This window comes from Myotis nattereri (assembly GCF_964212035.1).
Source record: "Myotis nattereri genome assembly, chromosome: 9".
Taxonomy (NCBI): Eukaryota; Metazoa; Chordata; class Mammalia; order Chiroptera; family Vespertilionidae; genus Myotis; species Myotis nattereri.
The window spans coordinates 82,063,724-82,087,295 of record NC_138084.1 but is presented as its reverse complement, the minus strand read 5'-3'; the positions used below and the strand labels follow the sequence as shown (position 1 = coordinate 82,087,295).

At 43.6% G+C, this 23,572-nt stretch overlaps 1 protein-coding gene and 1 long non-coding RNA gene across 2 annotated transcripts in view; one reads left to right on the top strand and one right to left on the bottom strand.

Moving 5' to 3' along the window:
* Positions 1 to 20,946, top strand: part of LOC308524290 — a 721,936-nt gene extending 700,990 nt beyond the window's left edge. Inside the window, exons 2-3 of the long non-coding RNA XR_013996397.1 lie at positions 18,375 to 19,728; positions 20,540 to 20,946. This is a non-coding gene — a long non-coding RNA (uncharacterized lncRNA). The remainder of the gene's footprint in view (positions 1 to 18,374; positions 19,729 to 20,539) is intronic.
* The window catches only part of CBL (Cbl proto-oncogene), a 100,667-nt gene that overhangs the window by 5,395 nt on the left and 71,700 nt on the right, over positions 1 to 23,572 (bottom strand). Inside the window, exons 10-12 of the mRNA XM_081098583.1 lie at positions 17,103 to 17,231; positions 16,639 to 17,013; positions 14,448 to 14,542 (exon numbers count right to left, since the gene is read on the bottom strand). Coding sequence (XP_080954709.1) covers positions 14,448 to 14,542; positions 16,639 to 17,013; positions 17,103 to 17,231 — 599 coding nt within the window. The remainder of the gene's footprint in view (positions 1 to 14,447; positions 14,543 to 16,638; positions 17,014 to 17,102; positions 17,232 to 23,572) is intronic.

Below are 23,572 nucleotides of genomic sequence, written 5' to 3'. Positions count from 1 at the left end.
ATAGGCGTTAGTGAGTTTCTCCTCCCTCCTCACTGTGCTTTTTTGCACATTCTAAATATTCTAAGAAACACCTATTGGATTTGTCAGTCAGTGTTTACTTGATGTTTAGTTTGCCTAATTGTAAAAGCAAAAGCTGCTTATTAAAAACACTTAAATGCTACAGAAACCTAACAGAGGACCATCCCCTATAATCTCACTTCAGAGTTTTTCTATTTCTTCCTATTATGTTTATTATTTGTGCACTGCATGCTAGTTTTGAAGTAGAACTGTATTGGTATCTACAATGTGCCTGGAGATGCATCAATAAAGTAAGAAAGATTGACGGATGGGTAAAAATACAGATAGATAAATGTGTGATAAAACAAGCATAATAAAATACTAATGGTAGAACCTAGGCCAGCCGTGGGCAAACTACAGCCCGCAGGCGGATCCGGCCCATTTGAAATGAATAAAACTAAAAAAAAAGAAAGACCATACCCTTTTATGTAATGATGTTTACTCTGAATTTATATTAGTTCACACAAACACTCCATCCATGCTTTTGTTCCAGCCCTCCGGTCCAGTTTAAGAACCCATTGTGGCCCTCGAGTCAAAAAGTTTGCCCACCCCTGACCTAGGCGGTGAATATACGAATGTTCACTGTAAAAAATCTTTCACTCTTGCTCAGCTGGTGTGGCTCAGTGGTTGAGCATCAACCTATGAACCTGGAGGTCACATTTCAATTCCCAATCAGGGCACATGCCTGGGTTGTGGGCTCAATCCCCAGTAGGGGATGTGCAGAAGACAACTAATCAATGATTCTCATCATTGATGTTTCTATCTCTCTGTCTCTCTCCCTTCTTCTCTGAAATAAATAAAAGTATGTTTTTAAAAAATCTTTCACTCTTACTCTATGTTTTAAAACTTTTCATAAAAAAATGTTTGGGGGAGGAGGGGCAACCCATAAAGATAAGCAAAAAAAAAAAAAAAAACAAGTATTGGTGAAGATGTAGGAAAAAGGGTATTTTCTTTTTTAAATGGATAATTTCTTATAAATATATGCTATAACTTTTCTGGAGTGTAATTCAGCAAAAGTATTTAACCAAACATGCAAACCCTTATACTCAGAAATTCCATTTCTAGGAATTTCCCTGAAGAAATAATCAAGAATGTCCACCATAGCATTATTTATACTAAAACAACCGGCAACAACCTGTCAAATAACAATGAGCTGGCCACATTTTAAACCGCCCCGCCCCTCCCCCCCACACCCGACTGAAGCTGACTGTGTCCCTTGGCGCCTCAGCGGCCTCTGCCCCTGCACAGCAGGTCTTATCTACTCCCACAGGGAGAGCGCACTTAGGTCAGCTCCTCTGCTTTTTTTTTCCCAGCTCCCTTTTCAGCTCCTCTGCTTTGTGAGCAACTGAAATAACCTGAAAATCACTGCAGTAGAAGAATATGTAATGACATTCTAAGATGTGTGAGATACTCCTAGTGAAAAGCAGCATGTGCAGTATGACCCGTACACACGGAACAGCAGTGAACACACAGCACATGCTCACTGAGGTAAGGCTATGGCTGACTTCCATTTCTTCAGCATTGCTTGTCTTTACTTTCTATATATTCTTTATTTACACGTTACTTCCATAAAAAGAAAAAAGTCATTACAAGGGCAATAAAATTTTAAATTATAATTCTTTTTGTTGATGAGTTAATCTATATAAAAGCGTAATATGCTAATTAGACCGGACAGCCAAACGACCTTCCAGACGAAGCCGGGGCTGCAAGGGCCAAGCCCCTTGCACCATTTCGTGCATCGGGCCTCTAGTCTAATAATAATAAAAGTGTAGTATGCTAATTAGACCGGATGTCCTTCCAGACGACTTTCCAGATGAAGCTGGTGCTGCAAGGGAAGCCCGGGTCCTGGGTGTCAGAGGGGAGCCAGTGCCGGCAGCCGGGGGAAGGAAGGCCTACTCTTGCACGAATTTCATGCATCGGGCCTCTAGTAAAAATACAAAAATGCACCTCCTCATTAAGCATTCTGCCAACACATATTTTATTTTTTAAATATATTTTTTTATTGATTTCAGAGAGGAAGGGAGACGGAGAGAGCTAGAAACATCAATGAGGAGAGAGAACCACTGACTGGCTGCCTCCTGCACGCTCCCTATTGGGGATCGAGCCTGCAACCCCAGGCATGTGTTCTGAACAGAATCGAACCCCGGATCTTTGGTCCACAGGCCAACACTCTACCCACTGACCCACACCAGCCAGGGCCCAGCACATATTTTAAAACATTCACCATCTCTAGTCACAAAAATTCTACTTTGGCTGCATCTCTGATTATGTAAAAAAAGTTCTTCAAAACAAATTTATGCCAAAACCGGTTTGGCTCAGTGGATAGAGCGTCGGCCTGCGGACTGAAGGGTCCCAGGTTCGATTCCGGTCGAGGGCATGTACCTGGGTTGCGGGCATATCCCCAGTGGGAGATGTGCAGGAGGCAGCTGATCGATGTTTCTAACTCTCTATCTCTCTCCCTTCCTCTCTGTAAAAAATCAATAAAATATATTTAAAAAACAAAAAAAAAACAAAAAAAACCAAATTTATTACAGTAAAGCTTTTAAACAAAATAAATACACAACAATAGGGGAATAATTAAAATATGTGATAGTAATAGTCACATTATATATGTAATCATTAAAAGTACAGATTTTGAAGAACTTTTTAAATAGGGAGAAATGCCCAAGATATAATGCTAAAAAAGGAGAGAATATAAAACACTATCTTGATCTAAAACATATATACATTTTACATGTTTATAGCCACAGCCAAGCAATAAGCTATCTAACCATCTGCCTAGAACAGCCATCTAAAGAAGCATGATAAAATACAAAAGAAAGAAGTCACTGGGAGAGAAAGCTGAGAACCCAATGATCTCACTCATGTGCAGGATATAAAACGGAAACTCGCGGACACAAACAGCCGTGTGGTGGGGGCCAGAGGGAAGGGGTATGGGTGTGGGGAGAAGGGGGCCTAATATGAGGTGACAGAAAGTGATTTGACTCTGGTGGTAGGGACACCATGCACTACAGATCTGGTCACACAGAAACCCACACCTGAAACCTGCATGCTCATGGTGGCCAATGTCACCCCAATCAATTGAAACAGAAGGCTCTGAGAGCAACCGGACAGCCAGCGCTTGCGAGGTGGCCAGGCTCCGGAGAGGAGAGCACACTGCCGGAAGCACCACACTGCACCTGGGGTTTCCAGGTGGTTTCAACAGGCTGGGAATTCGGGGTATCAGGATGGCCCATCTGTGAGGGCCAACAATCCTGGAGAAAGGAGGAGCAGAGGAGGAGAGCTAAACTGTGCTGCAGGGCCCCTGAAGTCATGCTGACCCCTGACCCGTGTGCCTGGAGTCATGCTGATTTTTGACCCCTGTGCCTGGAGTCATGCTGACCCCTGACCCGTGTGCCTGGAGTCATGCTGACCCCTGACCTGTGTGTCTGGAGTCATGCTGACCCTGGACCTGTGTGCCTGGAGGTGGCTTCTGGTTCCTCAGGTAACAGCAGCTGCCAAGGAGGAGCAGATGCTGGCTGTGCTGCCAGCTGGATAATAGGCAGGCCTCTCCAATAACCACGTGTTCAATAAGAGAGGAGAGTGGGGAATTTTTATTAGAAAACTAAAATCAATACATTTTTGAAAATGACATGGAAATTCTAGAACCCAAAATTATTCTATCTGGCCCAAGCCAGTGTGTCTCAATGGATAGAGCTCGGCCTGCGGACTGAAGGGTCCCAGGTTCGATTCCAGTCAAGGGCATGTACCTCAGTTGCAGGCTCCTCCCCACCCTGGACCCTGGTTGGGGCTTGTGCAGGAGGCAACCAATCGATGCATTTCTCTCACATTGATGTTTCTCTCTATCTTTCCCTCTCCCTTCCACTCTCCCTAAGAATCAATGGGAAAATATCCTCAGATGAGGATTAAAAAACAAAACAAAACCGCCCTAACCGGTTTGGCTCAGTGGATAGAGCATTGGCCTGCAGACTGAAGGGTCCCAGGTTCGATTCCGGTCAAGGGCATGTACCTTGGTTGTGGGCACATCCCCAGTAGGAGGTGCATAGGAGGCAGCTGATCGATGTTTCTCTCTCACTGATGTTTCTAACTCTCTATCCCTCTCCCTTCCTCTCTGTAAAAAATCAATAAATTTTTTTTTTTTTTAAAAACCCATAGTATCTGAAAATACAAATTCAACAGATGGACTTAGGGCAGATTAGACACTGCAAAATGATAAAGGACGTTGGAATATAGCAGGAACTATTCCGAGTAAAGAGGAAAAAAAGAAAACAGATATGAGTACACCACCTGTTAGGAATGGCGCCAAGCGGCCCCTCAGGTGACAGGCGTCCCAGCAGGGGAGGAAGAGAGCCTGCACTACTCAGGCTACGTAAGAAGCAGTGGGCGAGAACTTTCTAAGACATTCACATCGAACCACAGAAAGCAGTAAAGCCCACACACCTCAAGGACGTTCAGAAAACTGCTGGGATCCAAAGACAAGGTGCAGGGGGAGACACCGCCTTCAGGGAGCACAAGGAGGACGGGCAGCCAGGGGGCAGGGCGCTGCGCTTGTAAAGCACCTACGACAGGAACTCTAGCGCAATGCTCTACGCAGGGAAAATATCTTTCAAAAATGTTAAAGTGAAATGAAAGAGTTTCTGTCAAACAGAAGGTGTTTTCCATCAAACAAAATCTGGGAGCATTCACTGGTGGGAGACACATACAGTCTCCCCCCGCCCTCCCCGCCCCCCCCCAACGCCTGTACGTCTGTCTCTAAAGAAAGCGCTTTGGGCAGAAGGAAAAGATTCCAGACGGAAGCCTGGCAAAGTAGTATGGGCTGGAGAATAAGTCTGTGGGAAATTTCATGTACGGAAGTGTGAAGAGCCAGACCCTACTGAGTCCAGGGTGCACGAAGGGAGTGTGCAGGATAACTATTAAAAAGAATAATTAAAGGGGGAAACGTTAAAGGAACTTTGAGAAAGTAGAAAAATGAACCAAGAACATATGGGAAAAGAATGAAAACAAATATTCCAATTATTATAAGGCAAAAGATGCTAGACTGGACTTAAGGGGAAATGTACATGTTGTTTATAAAAATACCCCTTACGTGCAAGAACACAGAAAAACAGAAAGTAGAAGGATGGTCAAAGGTCATAGAAACACCAACTAAAGGAGATCTGATGTAGCTATTCTATTCTAGTTTATTTTTTAAATATAGTTTTATTGATTTCAGAGAGGAAGGGAGAAACATCAATGATCATGGTGAAGAATCTTTCACTGCGCAAACAAAAAATTATGGAAATTAAGAAATATACTTTTTAAACAGCCAATTGATCAAAGGAGAAATTGCAAGAGAAATTAGAAAATATTTAGAGGAGAATAAAAAGGAAAATCATGAACCAAAACTATGGAACTCAGCAAAAGTAGTGCTAAGGGGTAAATTTATAGCTGTAAATGTTTGTTAAAAAATAGGACTAGCCTTAGCTAGTTTAGCTCAGTGGATAGAGTGTAGGCCTGTGGACTGAAGGGTCCCGGGTTCGATCCTGGTCAAGGGCACATGCCCTGTTTCGGGCTCCATCCCCGGTAAGGGGCATGCAGAAAGCAGCTGATCAATGATTCTCTCTCATCATTGATGTTTCTCTCTCTCTCACTCTCTCCATTCCTCTCTGAAATCAATAAAAACATATTTTTTAAAAAACAAAACACAACAGGACTAATCTGCCCTGGCCAGTGTTTCTCAGTGGTTACAGTGTCACCCCAAAGGGTCACCAGTTCAATTCCAGGTCAAGGGCACATACTGGGGTTGCAGGATTGGTCCTCGGATACGTGGAGGAGACAACTAATTGATGGGTCTCTCTCACATCAATGTTTATCTGTCTGTCTCTCCCCCCCCCCCCGCCCTCCTCCCACTCTTTCTAAAAACCAATGGGAAAAATATCCTTGAGTGAGGATTAACAAAACAAAACCAGGAAGATCTCAAATCAACAACTGAACTGCAATTGAAAAAAAATTTATTTTAAAATTGCAGTACTGGCATAAAGATAGACATACAGAAACAAAATAGAAAGCCTAGAAATAAACCCTCACATATATGGTCAAATGATTTTTGTCAAGGGTACTAAGACAATTCAATGAAGAAAGGACAGTGTTTTCAACAAATGGTGCTAGGAACACTGTTTATCCACATGCAAAAGAATGAAGTTGGACCCTAACACCATAATCAAAAGTTAACTCAAGTCTGGCCAGTGGGACTCAGTGGTTGAGCATTGACCTATGAACCAGGAATTCATGGTTGGATTCCCGATCAGGGCATATGCCCAGGTTGCAGGGTTGATCCCCAGTAGGGGGCGTGCAGGAGGCAGCTGATCAATGATTTTCTCTCATCATTGATGTTTCTATCTCTCTCCTTTCCATATATTAAAAAAAAAGTTACCTCAAAATGAAGCAAGGACCTAAATGTAAGACCTAAAACTAAATAAATCCTATATAATAAAAGGCTAATATGCAAATTGTCCCCTTGGGAATTTGACCAACCCAGAGCTCAACTGCTCATTATGACATGCACTGACAACCAGGGGGCGGCACGGAATGATGGAAGACCCCGGCTGGCGGCCAGCAGCCACGGGAAGAAAGGCCTCAATCGGCCCTGATTGCCAGCCAAGCCTAGGGACCCTACCCTTGCACTAATTTCATGCACCGAGCCTCTAGTTCTAAAATAAAACATTTGGAAGAAAACATAGGACAAAAACTTCATGACATTGGACTTGGTAGTGATCTTGGAAATGACACCAAAGGCACAGGTAACGAAAGAAAAAATAGACAAAGTGGTCTTCATGAAAGTTTTTTGCATCAAGACTGAAATGGCAACCCACAGAATGGGAGAAAATGTTTGCAAATCATATATATGATAAGGGATTAATATCCAGGATAAGAAGAGAACTTCTAAAATTCAACACAAACAACCTGATTAAAAAAATGGTCAATGGGAGGAACCAAGATGGCAGTGTAGGTAAATGCCAGTACTCGCCTCCTCCCACAACCACATCAAAATAACAACTAAAATACAGAACCACCATTCAGAACCACCTGAAAGCTGGATGAATGGAATTCCTACAACTAGAGGAGAAAACACAGAGACTGGTAGGAGGGGCAGAGGTGTAAAATGGGCTGGTGGATCACTCACATGTGCCCTTTCCTTTTCCTTCTTTCTTTCTTTATTTACATATATATTTGGGTCCTCTCTCTCTTAATGAATCTGGCTAATGGTTTATCAATTTTATTTATCCTTTCAAAGAACTAGCTCTTGGTTTCATTGATTTTTTTGTATTGTTTTTTTTAGTCTCTATGTTATTTATTTCTGCTCTAATCTTTATTATTTCCTTCCTTATACTTACCCTGGGCTTTTCTTGTTGTCCTCTTCCTAGTTCTTTAAGTTGTAGGGTTAAATAGTTTACTGCTGAATTTTCTTGTTCTTTGAGGTAGGCCTGTAGTGCTATGAACTTCCCTCTCAGGACTGTTTTTGCTGTGTCCCAGAGATTTTGGGTTGTTGGGTGTTCATTTTCATTTGTTTCCAGGAAGTTTTTTATTTCTTTCTTGAACTCTTTGGTACCCATTCATCTATACTAATAAAAAGGTAATATGCAAATTGGTTGGGACGCCCTCACGCAACAACTGAATAGTAGGCTGTGTGGGGTGACCAGGCAGGTGGCAGGGGGGTTGAAGGCAACCAAGATGGCAGGGGGGGCAGTTATAGGTGATCAGGCCGGTAGGCAGAGGCTGTTGGGGTGATCAGGCAGGTGAGCGGTTAGGAGCCAGTGGTCCTGGATTGGAGAGGGTGCAGGCTGGGCTGAGGGGACCCCCCCATGCACAAATTTCATGCACCGGGCCTCTAGTTGTTTAATAACATGCTATTAGCCTCCATGTGTTTGAATGTTTCAGAATGTTTTTACTGTAGTTGATTTCTAATTTCATTCCACTGAGAAGATGCTTGATATTATTTCAATTTTCTTAAACTTGTAGAGACTTGCTTTGTGTCTTAACATGTGGTCTATATTTGTGAATGAACCATGTGCACTTGAGAAGAATGTATATTCTGCTGCATTGGGGAGAAATGTTCTATAAATGTCAATTAAATTCATCTGATCCAGTGTGTCCTTTAGAGTCCCTGTTTCCTTAAGTTTTTGTCTGGAATATCTATCCAGTGAAGTCAGCAGGATGTTAAAGTCCCCTACTATGACTGTATTGTCAATCTCTTTGTTAAAGGCCTCTAGAAGTTTTATTTATATATTTAGGTGCACCTATATTAGGTGCATATATGTTTACCAGGGTTATATCCTCTTATTGGATCAATCCCTTTAGTATTATGTAGTGACCTTCATTATCTCTTGTGATGGCCTTCATTTTAAAGTCTATTTTGTTGGATATGAGTATTGCTACTCCAGCTTTTTTTTCTTTCCTATTTACATGGGAAAAATTTTTTTCCCATCTCTTCACTCTCATCCTGTGTGTGTCTTTTGTTGAGGTAGGTCTCTTGTAGACAGCATGTAGTTGGGTCATGTTTTTGTATCCATTCTGCTACCCTATGCCTTTTGACTGGAGTATTTAATCCATTTACATTTAGGGTTATTATTGAGAGGTACTTATTTATTGCCATTTTAGTTCTGTATGGCTAGGTTTCTCTCTTTGTTTCTTCTTCTCATTACAGCAATCCCTTTAGCATTTCTTGTAATGCTGGCTTGGAGGTGATGTACTCTTTTAGCCTCTTTTTGTCTGGGAAGCCCTTTATTTCACCATCTATTTTGAATGATAGTCTTGCTGGATCTAGTAATCTTGGTTTCAAGATCCTTGCTCTTTATTACCTTGAGTACTTCATGCCATTCCCTTCTGGCCTGTAGAGTTTCTAATGAGCAATCAGGTGTCAGCCTTATGGGAACTCCTTTGTAGGTAACAGTTTTCTCTTGCTGCCTTTAAGATTCTCTTTGTCTTTAATTTTTGGCATTTTAATTACAATGTGTCTGGGTGTGGGCCTGTTTGAGTTCTTCTTGCCTGGGGTTCTCTGTGCCTCCTGGACTTGTGTGACTTTTTCATTTACCAGGTTAGGGAAGTTTTCTGCCATTATTTATTCAAACATGTTTTCTAACCCTATCTTTCTGGCACACCTCCTATGTGAATATTGTTATGTTTCACGTTGTCTCACAGCTCTCTTAAATTGTCCTTCTGTTTTTTAATTGGGTTTTATTTTTTTCATTTTGGCTCTCTGATTGAGTGATTTTTTTCAACCCTGTCTTCTAATTCACTGATTCGATCCTCAGCTTCCCCTAATCGGCTGTATATTCCTTCCAATGTGTTCTTTATGTTTGCTGTGTAATACTTTATCTCAGACTGTCCTTTTTTTATAGTTACTATATCTTTTTTCATGCTGTTGAGCATCTTCACCATCATTACTCTGAACTCTGTTTCAGATAAATTTCTTAGCTCTGTTTCATTTATCTCTTCTGGAGAATTCTCTAGGTCTTTCAACTGGGGGGTTGTTTCTTTGTCTCCTCATTGTGGCTGTCTTTCTGGGTTTGTGACTATGTATTAGGTAGATCTGCTACGCCTCTCAAGCTCCAGTGCAGGATAGTGTCAAATGCTGTTTCTAATTAGATCAGGCAAAGACTCAAAAGCCTCCAGAGACTGCCTGCCTATAGACTGATAGGATTCCAATTTGAAGTGCCCCCAGGCAATCATCTTCAGGTGTGGCGAGAGTTTTTTTCAACAGGGTGGGGCAGTGGCTTCTGCCTGGAGGCTAATTGTTATTTTTGGTCTCTTAAGAGTGACCTGAGGGCAAGGTGTTTTCCAATAGGCTGAGTCAACTGTCTTCCCCTAGGCAAGGTAAATATTTGTTTGGCAAAGATGTCCTCTGCTGTGTGAAGGAATGACTCAGCCCAGTAAACTGGGGGTGTCTGCCTTCTGAGCGCTATCCCCCCGAGTCCCCAGTCCTGTTCACACAGCTCCAATCCACGTTGCCCTCCTTCTGCCGGAGCACAAGGTGGGTGGCTTCATAGGGAATTTTGTGCATTGGCCCTTTAAGAGGGTACCTGAATTTTCAGCCCTCCATGGCAGACAGCAACTCTGTTGCTTTTCACAGTCAGATGTTATGTGGGTACCCTCCTCAGATTTGGTGCTCTCTCCTGGGGAGCCCAGCTTGGCCATTAGATCCCAGAGTTCTCAGTTGCAACCCCCCACAGTTGAGGTAACTCTCTGGAACTTCAGTTGCTGTCTGTGGCGCCTGGCCAGCCCTTTCGTGCCTCCGCCCTTCCTACCAGTCTCTATGCAACCTCCACTTTCCGTCCTCAGGTATCAGAGTTGTCTCCTGCGAGTCTTCCACTGATTAGTCAGAAAGTTTTTCTGCATTTTAGTTGTAATTCCAGTTTGTTCCTGGGAGCATGTTTGTGCAGTATCCACTTACTCTGCTGCCATTTTTAATCCTCTCTGTGTGCCCTTTTTATTGATCAGGAGGGTTATCTCGGCTGCAGAGGCCTCCCACAAGGAGCAATGGGTCCCAGCCTGACACCAGACCCCCAGCCCAGGGTACCAGAGCTGGGAAGAGAAGTCCCCATAACTTTGTGCTGTAAAAACCAGTGGGGATTGTGGCTGAGTGACAAGGAAGCTGCTGGAGACCCAGGCAGTTCTGCTTAAAGGCCAGTACACAAACTTACTCAGACACGATCCCTCTGAGCTCCAGTGCTGGGTGGCTTTGGAGGACCCAGGGATATATAAGGAGGCACTGCATTGTCTGGCACCGTGGCAGGAACTCAGCGGCGGATTTCTCCCAGACAAGGAGTCCTTGCAGGGGTCATTGTTCCTGTGCTGGGACCACCCCCGTTGCAGAGCTGACTGGAAGCCATATCTGAGTTTCCATCAGCCTGGCTCACACTGTTCACTCTGCCCTGGTAATTCCCTGAGACCCTGACCCATCCAAGTTGTTTGCAGCAGCTTTTCCATATCAATTTACTATCCTGACTCAGGCTTCAGACTTTCCTAAAAATCTCTCAAATAAGCAGCAGTTGGAGTCAGCGTGCCTCAAACCTATCAATAAAAGGCCAAGACCCAGCACTAGCACCAGCCTGCCTTGCTTCATAGCTTGACTTCGCATAGGCACTTCACAAGCCCAATACAAGTAGCAGCCATCTGTGGATTTCTCTGTAGCTCCTGCCCCGTGGCCTCAGGCAGTGGCTGACTTTGCACCTCTCGGGAGGCCCCAGAGCCAGTGCACCCAGTGGACAGCTTCAGACCACACCAGATTACAACTCTACACATCCACCAGTGACACACTCAAGGGGCAGACTCAGTGAGCACAAAAGCCCCACTGAAGCAAGTCCTAATCCATAGGGGTGTCTCCTATACTAGAGCTCTCCCACTGTAGTCCCAGCCAATCCTCACAGCCAATTGGCCTGGAGGTCAATTCCTCCCAGTGACACCAACAGCAATCAAGTCTCAACTACAATAAGACTGCACACAGCCCACAAAAGGGTGCATCTACAGTGCCCAGCTCAGGTGACTGCGGAGGCTGCACCTAGAGTGCCCAGCTCAGGTGACTGCGGAGGCTGAGCCACTGGGCCCTACAGGACACCCATACAAGTCCACTCTACCAACTCCAGGAGACATAGCAGGTCTACCTAATACATAGAAACAAACACAAGGAAGCAGCCAAAATGCAGAGACAAAAAAATATGTCACACATGAAAGAAATGGAAGCAAGCAAATTATTGGATACAGAGTTCAAAACCATGGTTATAAGGTTACTCAAGGACCTTAACGAGAGCTTCAGTTGACTCAAAGAGAAATTCAAGGCATTTAGTGAGGCTTTCAAGGATCTTGGTGAGAATGTCAAAGACATGAAAAATGATGAGTCTGAATATACTTTCTGAAATAAAGAATAATTTACAGGGATTCAATAGGAGAGGATTCCAAGAAACAAATCAATTATTTGAAATATGAGGAAGCAAAAAACATCCAAGCAGAAGAGAAAAAAGAAAAATAATACAAAAATATGAAGATAGTGTAAAGAGCCTCTGGGACAACTTCAAGCATAACAACATTCACATTATGGGTTTGCCAGAAGGAGAAGAGAGCAAAATATTGAAAACCGATCTGAAGAAATAATGACAAAAAAAGTACTCTACTGGTGAGAGAAATAGACCTACAAGTCCAGGAAGCACAGAGAGTCCCACAGGAATCCAAAGAGGCCCACACCAAGACACATTATAATTAAATAGCCAAGGGTTAAAGACAAAGAGAGAATCTTAAAAGCAGCAAGAGAAAAGCAGTTAGTTACCTACAAAGAAGCACCCATATGACTGTCAGCTTATTTCTCAACAGAAACTTTGCAGGTCAGAAGGGAGTGATAAGAAACATTCAAAGTAATGAAAAGCAAGGACCTATAACCAAGCTTATTCTACCAAGCAAAGCTATCATTTAGAATTGAAGGTCAGATAAAGAGCGTCAGAGACAAGATAAAGCTAAAGGAGTTCATCACCACCAAACCAGTATTAAATGAAATGTTGAAGGGTATGCTTTAAGAAGAGCGAGAAGAAGAAAAAGATAAAAAATATGAATAATAAAATGGCAATAAATACATATTTATCAACAATGAAATCTATAAATCAAAATAAATGAACAAGGAATCTAATGTACAAAATAAACTGAATAAAATAGAATCAGAGGCATGAAAACATGGAGCAGACTGACGAATCTCACAGAGAAGGGGAGGTGGGAAGAGATTAACCAAAGGTTTTATATGCATACCAGAGGCCCCATGCAAGGGGCTTGGCCCTCACAGCCGCGGCGGCTTGCCTCAGCTCTCATACCCCAGCTTCGTCCAGAGGATGTCTGGAAGTTTGTTTGGCTGTCCAGTCTAATTAGCATATTACATTTTTATTATTATAGATATGTATTACCTATAGACACAGACAATAGGGTGAAGTCCTGGGGTGGGGCAGGAACCAGGTGGAGGGGGGAAACAGGGAAAAAAAAAGGGGTTATCTGTAATACCCTTAACAATAAAGATTTGTTTAAAAATGGGCAATGGCCTTCAATAGAAACTTCTTTAAAGAAGATATTTGAATGACCAATAAGCACATGAAAAGATGCTTAATATCATTAATCATCAGGGAAATGCAAAACAAAATTACCATGCAATACCACCTCACACCCATTAGGATGGCTGCTATAAAAAAATAAAAATAGCCCTAGCTGGTTTGACTCAGTGGATAGAGCATGGGCCTGCGGACTGAAGGGTCCCAGGTTCGATTCCGGTTAAGGGCACATGCCTGGGTTGCAGGCTCGAACCCCAGTGGGGGACATGCAGGAGGCAGCCCATCAGTGATTCCCTCTCATCATTGATATTTCTATCTCTCCCTCTCCCTTACTCTCTGAAATCAATCAAAAAAATAGAAATGAAAATAACAAGTGTTGGTAAAATTTTGGAGAAATTGGAACCTTTGTGCACCATGGTTGGGGATGTAAAATAGTACAGCTGCTGTGAAAAACAGTATGAAGGTGCCTCAAAAAATTAAAAATAGAATTACCATATGATCCAGCAATTCAACTTCTGGGTATACACCCAAAATAACTGAAAGTAGGCTCTTAAAGAGATAATTGCTCACCCATATTCACAGTAGCGTCATTTGCAATAGCTAAAACAAGAAGAGCCCAAGTGTCCATTGACAAATGAATGGATAAGCAAAATGTCACACAGACATACAATAGCAGAGCATTCAGCCTTTAAAAGGGAGTGTTCTTCAATAGGCTACAATATGATGAACCTTGAGGACATTCTTCTGAGTGAAATAAGCCAGTCACAAAAAGCCAGATACTGTATGATTCTACTTACATGAGGTATTTAGAATAATCAAAATCATAAAGACAAAAAGTATAATGGTGGCTGTCAGGGGCTGGCAGAAGGGAAGTGAGGATTTATTGTTAACAGGTATAGAGTTAAACAAACTGAAAAGAATTATGGAGATGGTGGTGATTGTTGTACAATGTGAAGTATTTAATTAATAAAACTAAACTATACTAATAAATAGGTCAGATGAAAAATTTAATGTCATGTGTATTTTACCACAAAAAAGCAGGTACCCAAGAATTAAAATTAAAAATAAGAATTAAGAAATTAGCTTTTTTAAAATCAATAAAAACCAAAATTGCTTGAGAAAATGTAGTAAAATTGATGAACCTCACCCAGCAGGATCGATCTCTGTACATTTACACAGAAAAGAATGGGAGGAAACAGTTCAAACATACACAGGGCGATTTTTGTATGTGCAAATGCAGACCCATTTTTACTTTCCTCTGAGTTTACTTTTCTGTAGGTAAATTCTTTAGCAGGACAACTCCACAGTGTGAAATGCAGCTTTTAGACTCACCTGGCAGCGAGGGAATAAATGGCATTGGCCGATGCGGAAGGTTTGATTTTGGGGTGCTCACACTCTGGACCTGCTAATGGGCTGCTATTCATATTCTGGAAAGAAAAGTGTTGAAAAGGGCCTTCTTAATACAGCTAAGCATCTCCTCTTATTAACCTACTGACAATAACAAGAACAGTAATACAGACACAGACCTCACTCCATGCCACCCTCAGGTTATTACATCTAACAAAAGCACAGCTGTTCCAGGCTCTGAAAAGCTCAAATGTAGGGAGACAGAGATAAAAAACAAGCCAAGGACTTATGTATTTTTTCTTAATTCTAGAAATATTTGTGAAAACTGTCTACACAAATACCATTTCTAACTTTAAAAACCTATTTTTCTATATTGACACCACCACAAAGTCAACCCTAATCCCTCAGAGATGCCACTTAAACCTGCCATCCCTCCCCTTGCAGTCACTCCTGGTCACAGCATGCCTCAACCTCTCCCTTCCACTTCCATTTTTTCCCTTAGATTTCTAACTACCTGCTGGTCAATTCTTGCTTCAATAGCTCATCTCAAATTCAACATGTCTCTAGCCAGGTTCAAAACCTCAAGGGTGGGTGCGTGCGTGTGTGTGGTTTCCTGTCCTGTCCCCACCCACAGACTGCTTTCAAACTTACTGGGTCTTTGTTTCTCACCCTCTCAAGACTCTGCCTAATCTGGCTGCCCCACCTGCTCACAGACAGCTATTCTCCTTCCTGCTCACTTAGCACCAACTATGGTCCACCCTGTCATTCCTCAAACACTCTCCTAAGCGCAGCTGCTTTCCCTTCATCCTGGAATTGTCTTTCCCCAGAATTAGCATGGCTCCCCTCCCCATGCTCCAGGTCTTGGCTTAGCTGTCCCAATGCCCCTTCTGCCCTACTTTTTCTCTACAGCACTCATCCATGTCCAACACCATGTATGTTCTAACTTATCTTTTTTATTGTGTCTTTCCCCTACTAGAATAAAGACTTTAAAAGGGCAAGAATTTATGTTGAGTGCATAACTGAACCAACAAAAGAATGAACATACCTCTTCCACCCTCAGTTCCAGACCCGTTATAGCTCATGCTTATAGAATGGACCACTAACCTGTCTTTTTTCAATCTATTCTCTTATCAATCCATTCTACATACAATTATTGGAATCATCTCTTTATAATTAAAAAATGTTTTTATTTATTTTAGAGAGAAGGGAAGGGAAAGGTAGAGGGAAAGAGGGGGAGATTGTGAGAGAGAGACATTGATCAGTTGCCTCCCATATGTGCCCCGACCAGGTATACAACCGTGAGTGGGACAACGCTCCACCAACTGAGCCACACGGGCCAGGGCGGGCATCTCTTTAAACTGGCATTTTGGTCATGTCACACCACGAAGTTAAAACTTTGAAATGCTCCCCATTTCCTACCAAATAAATTTAAATTCTTGTGGGAGGCCCTCTAATCTAGTACTAATGTCCTTTCTAGCCACCTTTCATACTTTGATACACACAATTTCTGCTCTACTCAGCCGACCGCTCATCTGTAATACACCGAAGCCTTCCTGTATGTAGCTCTGCTCTCCTTAGAGCTGGGCACGCTGTGGAAAGAGTCCTTCAAATTCAGAAGTCGCTCTTTCCAGGGAGCCCGCACCGTCTGCTCTATCTGGAAACAGTTTCTCCTCTAAAGCTTGTGCTTTCATTTACACTTCTCAAGGTGCGCACATTCACACACACACACTTGCGGTATTTACAAATATGCCTTACCTGCTCTATAAAAATACGCATTTCTTCGGGGTAAGGACTATATTATCTTTGAATCCTATATAAAACCTGTCACAAACACTGACCCCTTAAAGGTCACCCACAAGTATTTCTCCTTTTTTCTTTTATTAATCCTCACCAAAGGATATTTTTTCCATTTTTAGAAGGGAAGAAGGGGGGGGGGGGGGCGTACAGGGGGGAGGGGGCACGCGGCGGGGGTTGGGGGGAGAGAGGTATCTACTGGTTGCCTCCCACATGTGCCCCGACTAGGGCCGGGGATTGAACCTGCAACACAAGCATGTGCCCTTGACCAGAAATGGTACCCTCAACCATGCGGGGCAGGGGCTGATGCTCTAACCACTGAGCCCAGGCCAGGCCACAGACACTTCTGAACAGGCTGAGTCATTTCAACACCAGGACTCACCACAGAGGCATCCGGACTGAAGGCGCTCCCAGGCCAAGGCCCCTCTGCTCTGGGCTCCATTTGGGAGGGCAACGAGAAGGGCAGGGAATGCCGGTTGGTCAACTCCCGTCCTGCCCAGGGCTCCCCAGGGCTCGGGGTGACGACGGGCACTCTGGGGACTGGCCGAGGCAGCCAGGACTCCCCAAGGCGGCTGGAGGGGACGGGGGGCAGTTTGTCCCTGGACGGAGAGTCGCCGGGAGTACAGGGTAAGGGGCGCCTCTGCGGCCGGGCCTCCGCCCCCCCGGAGTAAGGCCGGTCGGGAGGGGGCGGTGGCGGCAGGTCTCTCAGGGTGGGGGGCGCTGGCAAGGGCTTGTCCTTATGCAGGGCGCCGGCAGCCTGTGGGGCAGATGGAAGCAAGTCAGTGGCACCTCGGCTCCCAGGCAGGCAGCAGAGGGGGCAGCAGAGGTGTGGGCGGGTGGCGTTACCTTAGGAGCTGCTCCCAGGCCAGTGCCCACAGGGCCGGGCAAGCGCTGCTGCAGCAGGTCCAGTCGGGGCGGCACCGGGGGCAGGGGCGCCTGTGGAGCCGCGGAGAACGGAGAGGGGGGGCGCTCCACCTGCACAGGGAGGCCTCGGTCAGGCTGGTGGGCGTGTGGCACCCTCCCCGCCCACGCTGTGGACACTGACCAGCGGCCATGGCACACCTGGCCCTGCTCGGCCGCCAACAGGCCGATCCCCATGCCAGGGGCCCTGTGGGCGCAGCAGCAGGCCAGTGCGCACAGCCGGCCAGTCTTCATCTTCAGATAAATATTTTCAATATTAAAAACAGAAAGCCATATAAAACAAAAGAAACAGACATTAACCTCTCAAGAAATCATCTGGAAAACAATGCTTTAGGGGCAGAACCACCAAGATCAACAACAGCAAATTCTCTGTGGGCTGTAATGGCAGAAAGAAAAAGAGTTTCCTAAGGAAAACGCTCCACAAAATCACTAAAAGGCATACGCGTCCTTCTGAAGAAACTAGAGGCCCGGTGCATGAAAATTCATGCACTGGAGGGGGTTCCTCGGCCCAGCCTGCCCCCTCTCACAGTCCAGGAGCCCTCACGGCAGGAGGTGACCTGGTGATCAGGGGAAGGCGACGCCCCATCACACCTCTGCTGCTGCCACTGCCAGCAGCGCAAGCCTCGGCCGGCCCTGGTTACCTGAGCCTCGGGTGGCCCTGGGCGGCTGGGGGGCTGAGGGGCCTGGGGGACTCCGGAGGCAGGCGGGCAGAGCGGCCAGGCCTGCCCTGCCATGCGCCTGCCACCCCAGCAGGGCTGAGGGGACTGGGCGCTGCCATCTTGTGGCTGTGGGTGCCGCCATCTTTGCAACGGCATGAGGGTCAATTAGCATATCCCCTCCTTATTAGATAGGATAAGTTGTTTCACTTCAGTAATTAAAGGAACTAGTACTTTGTCAATTTGTGATCTAAACAACGAGGTGCTGAATTAGAAGACACCACACACGTGAAGCCTTTGCCATCTCCCGGCCTAGATGACAGCAGGCAATGGATGGCTGACTGTCCAGCAGGAAGCCTCACCCAATTGCGCGTGGCGCCTGCAGGGCATCAGCTGCGGGCACCAAAGCAACCACAGGACACAGCCACTGCACCTGCCCCTTTCTTGGTGCTGCTGGTGAATGAGGTAAACACAGTCCTAACCATTGCTCCTAGCCTTCCCTACAGCTTCAGAAAGCGACCCGTCGAGGGGGCGCAAACAGTGCGATCTGGGAAGCTAAACACTCAGTTAAGAAAGCAAAATCTGCCCTGACCGGTTTGGCTCCCTGGATAGAGCTTGGGCCTGCGGACTAAAGGGTTCCAGGTTCGATCTCGGTCAAGGGCATGGACCTTGGTTGTGGGTACATCCCCAGGAGGGAGTGTGCAGGAGGCAGCTGATCAATGTTTCTAACTCTCTATCCCTCTCCCTTCCTCTCTGTAAAAAAAAAAAAAAAAATCAATAAAAAATATTTTTAAAAAAAGAAAGTGGAATCATTAGTCAAGTTAACCCTCCCTTCATCATCAATTTCTAGTCAATCACCGTGTCCTGTTAATTCCCCATAAAATGGTCTCATATCTACAGCAGCCTTTTCATTGTGCCTATCAGCCCTGGGCCTGGTTTATGAAAACGTTGTCTAGTGGTTCTCCTAGCTTCTGGTTTTTTATCTCAGCACATCCTTTTGCTCACCACTACCAGCTCAGCCATCCTTAAATACTCACCAGTTCAGAAACCATCCGTCCGTAACGCATTCTCCCCCACTCTTTGTGCTAGAATTCCCTCTTCCTCACTTTGTTCAAATTGTTTCCCAGTTTGGAAGGCCCTCTCTGCCTATGTTTTTGTATAGGTTTTTATTGACTTCAGTGAGGAAGGGAGAGGGAGAGAGACAGAAACATCAATGAGGAGAGAGAATCATCTGTCAGCTGCCTCTTGCATGCTCCTACTGAGGATCTAACTTGAAGCCTGACCAGGAATCGAACCGTGATCTCCTGGCTCATGGGTCGACACTCAACCACTGAGCAACACCAACCAGGTCTGTATGTCCTCTTTGGAAAAATGTCTATTCACGTCCTGTGCCTATTTTTTTAACTGTATAGTTTGTCTTCCTTTTGCTGAGTTGTGTGGGTCTTTATACATCTTGGAAATTAGCCCCTATGAGATGTGTCATTGGCAAATATGTCTTCCCACGCAGTGGGTTCTCTTTGCATTTTGAGGTTGGTTTCTTTTGACACGCAGCTTTTAATTTGATACAGTCCCATTTGTTCATTTTTTTTCTTTGTTTCTCTTGCCTAGGAGATTTATCAGTAAAAATTCTGCTACGTGCGATGTCTGACAATTTACTGCCTGTTTTCTTGTAGATGTTTTATCACAGCTTACATTTAATCTTTTATTCATTCTGAGTTTATTTTTGTGTATGTTGTTAGTTGGTGGTCTAGTTTCATTGTTTTCAATGTACCTGTCCAATTTTCCCAGCACCATTTATTGATGAGGCCGTCTTCACTCCAGTATATGCTCTTACCACCTTTGTCAAATATTAATTCAGGATAAAAGCAAGAATTAGCCCTAACTGGTTTGGCTCAGTGGATAGAGCATCAGCCTGTGGACTGAAGGGTCCCAGGTTCGATTCTGGTCAAGGGCATATACCTTGGTTGTGGACACATCCCCAGTACGGGGGGTGCAGGAGGCAGGTGATTGAGGTTTCTCTCTCTTTGATGTTTCTAATTCGCTATCCCTTTCCTTCCACTCTGTAAAAAAGTCAATAAAATATATTAAAAAAAAAAAAGCAAGAATTAATTTCTGGGGTCTCTGTTTTGTTACATTGATCTACCTGCCTGTTCTTGTGCCAGTACTAGGCTGCTTTGATTAAAATGCCTTTGTAGTATAGTTTGATATCCAGTATTGTGATCCCTCCAACTTTGTTCTTCTTTCTCAAAATTGCTAAGGCTACTTGGAGTCTTTTTTGGTTCCATACATTTTTAGAATATTTGCTTTAAACCTGTGAAATATGCCGATGGTATTTTAAGAGGGATTACACTATAGATTGTTTTGGACATTTTAATGATGTTAATTCTGCCAAGCCATGAACACAATATATACTCCCACCTGTTAGTATATCCCTCTAATTCTTTCTATCTACCTATCTACTTATTTATGTATGTAGGTATGTAAATCCTCACCCAAGGATATTTTTTCCATTGATTTTTAGAGAGAGTGGAAGAGAGAGGGAAAGACAGAAACACCAATGTGAGAGACACACTGATTGGTTGCCTCCTGCATGCCCCCGACCAGGGCCTGGAGCCTGCAACCAAGGTATGTGCCCTTGACCGGAATTGAACCCAGGACCCTTCAGCCTGCAGGCCGACATTCTATCCACTGAGCCAAACAAGCTAGGGCGTCTTCCTCTATTTCTATCTTCAACTTCCCACAGTTTTCTGAGTACAGATCTTTTACCTCCTTGGTTAAGTTTATTCCTAAGTATCTTTTTTTTTTTTTTTTCTGAAATGGTAAATGAGATTGTTCTTTTAGTTTCTCTTTCTGAGAGTTCATTATTGGTGCATAAAAATGCCACTGATTTCTGGATGTTAATTTTGTATCCTGCAACTTTGCCAAATTCATTTATTAAATGTATTAGTTGTTTGGCGGAGTCTTTGGGATTTTCTATGCACAAACTATATATATAAAAGCCAAGCGACTGGAATGACAGAACGACGGGAACAACTGGTCACTATGACACACACTGCGGCAGCCAACGGGCCTGATTGGGCCCCCCAACCGCCTGTGGCCCCCCCCCCTGGCCATCCCTGCCCCCCATTGGCCACCCCAATCCCCATTGCGGGAGGGGTCCACCGGTCAACCTCCTGCAGCCCCTTCCCCCTACCAGTGGACCCCACCCATGCACAAATTCATGCACTGGCCTCTAGTACCATATAATATGCCAATAATGACAGTTTTACTTCCTCCTTTCCAATTTGGATGCCTTTTATTTATTTTTCTTCTTCTCTGACTTCCAGTACAAGGCTAAATAAGAGTGGTGAGAGCAGACATCCTGTCTTGTTCCTGTTTGTATGGAAAATGGTTTTAGGTTTTGCCCATTGAGTATGATGTTAGTTGTAGGTTTGTCATATGTGGCCTTTATTATGTTGAGGTATGACCCCCCGATTCCCACTCTGCTGAGTTTTTATCAAAAATGGGCACTGAACTTTGTTGAATGCCTTTTCTGTATCTATTGGTATGATCATGTGATTTTTATCTTTCATTTTGTTTGTGATGAATTACATTTATTGATTTGCTGATATTGTACCAGCCTTGCATTCCCAGCACAAATCCCACATTGTCATGGTATATAATTGTTTCATTGTATTGCTGAATCCAATTTGCTAATATTTTGTTGAGGATTTTCGCATCTATGTTCATCAGGGATATTGGCCTGTAATTTTCTTTCTTTGTGGTGTCTTTATCTGGCCTTGGAATTGGATAATGCTGACCTCGTAAAATAAGCTTGGAAGTGTTCCTTCCTCTTCAATTTTTTGTAATAGTTTAGGGAGGATAGGTGTTGTTCTTAATTGAATGTTTGGTAAAACTCACCTGTACATCTATCTGGTCTAGGCCATTTGTTTTCTGGAAGTTTTTTTTATTATTGCGTCAATTTCATTTAGGTCCTAACAGCCCATTCAGGTTTTCTAATTCCTCCTGATTGAGTTTTAGAAGATTGTGTTTCTAGGTATTTGTCCATTTTGCCCAGGTTACACAGTTTGTTGGCATATAGATATTCACAGTATTTTCTCACAATTGTCTTGTATTTTTGTGGTATCAGTTGTTACTTCACCTCTTTCATTTCTCATTTTACTTATTTGGGTCCTCTCTTTCTTGATGAGTCTGGCTAACGGTTCATCAATCTTGCTTATCTTTTCCAGGAACCAGCTCTTGGTTTCCCTGATCTTTTGTATTTATTTTTTAGTCTGTATGTCTTTTATATCCTCTCTGATCTTTATTATTTCCTTATTCACTAGGCTTTTCTTGTTGTTCTATTTCTTATTCTTTTAGTTGCAGCAGATCATTTATTTGAGTTTATTGTTTCTTGCGGTATACCTGTAATGCTATAAACTTCCCTCGCAGGACTACCTTCACTGTGACCTATAAATTTTGTGTTGTTGTGTGTTTGTTTTCATTTGTTTCCAGGAAGCTTATATTTCTCCTTTGATCTTATTGGTAGTCCATTCATTGTTTAATAACATGCTATTTAGCACCCATGTGTCTGAATGTTTTTCAGGTGTTTTTTTTTTTTACTGTAGTTGATTTCTAGTTCCATACCGTTATGATCCAAAAAGATGCTTGATATGATTTCTACCTCCCTGAACTTGTAAATGCTTGTTTTTTGTCCTAACACGTATATCTTTGAGAATGTCCCATGTACGCTTGAGAAGAATGTATATTCTGCAGTTTTGGGATAAAATGTTTAGTAAATGTCAATTACATCCACCTAATCTAGTGTGTGCTTTAAGGTCACTGTTTCATTGTTGATTTTTGTCTGGAAGACGTATTCATTGATGTCAGTGGGTATTAAAGCCCCCACTATAAGTGCATTGCTGATCATTATCTCTCCTTTCAAATCCTCCAGGAGAGTGTTGTTTTTTCAATCCTCACCCAAGGATATGTTTTTCACTGACTTTTAATTTTTAATTTTTAAATATATTTTTAGTAATTTCAGAAAGGAAGGGAGCTAGAAACATCAATGATGAGAGAGTCATTGATCAGCCACCTCCTGCATTCCCCCTACCAGGGATCGAGCCTGCAATCCAGGCATGTATCCTGTCTAGGAACTGAACTGTGACCTCCTGGTTCATAGGTCAATGCTCAACTGCTGGGCTCCACTGATTCTTTTTAAAGAGAATGGAAGGGAGGGAGAAGAGGGGCAAAGAAAGTAATATCAAAAAGAGAAAAACACATTGATTAGTTACTCACACCACAACAGGGGCCAGGAATCAAACCTGCAACTCAGGTATGTGCCCTTGGCTGGGAATCGATCCCTCGACCCTTCAATTCACAGGCCAACACTCTAACCACTGAGCAACTGGCCAGGGCCTCCAGGAGTTTCTTTAATATAGTTAGATTCTCCTGTATTGGGTGCAAATATGTTTACCAGGGTTACATCCTCTTGTTGGAATGATCCCTTTAGTGTTATATAGTGACCTTCTCTATCTCTTCTTATGGCCTTTGTTTTGAAGTATATTTTGTCAGATATGAGTAATATTACCCCCCACTTTTTTTCCGTTTCCATTTGCATGAAAATTTTTTTCCATCCTTTTACTTTCATTCTGTGTGAGTCTTCTGTTCTGAGGTGGATCTCTTGTAGACAGCATGTATATGGGTCATGTTTTCTTATCCATTCAGTTACCCTATGTCTTTTGATTGGAGCATTTAATT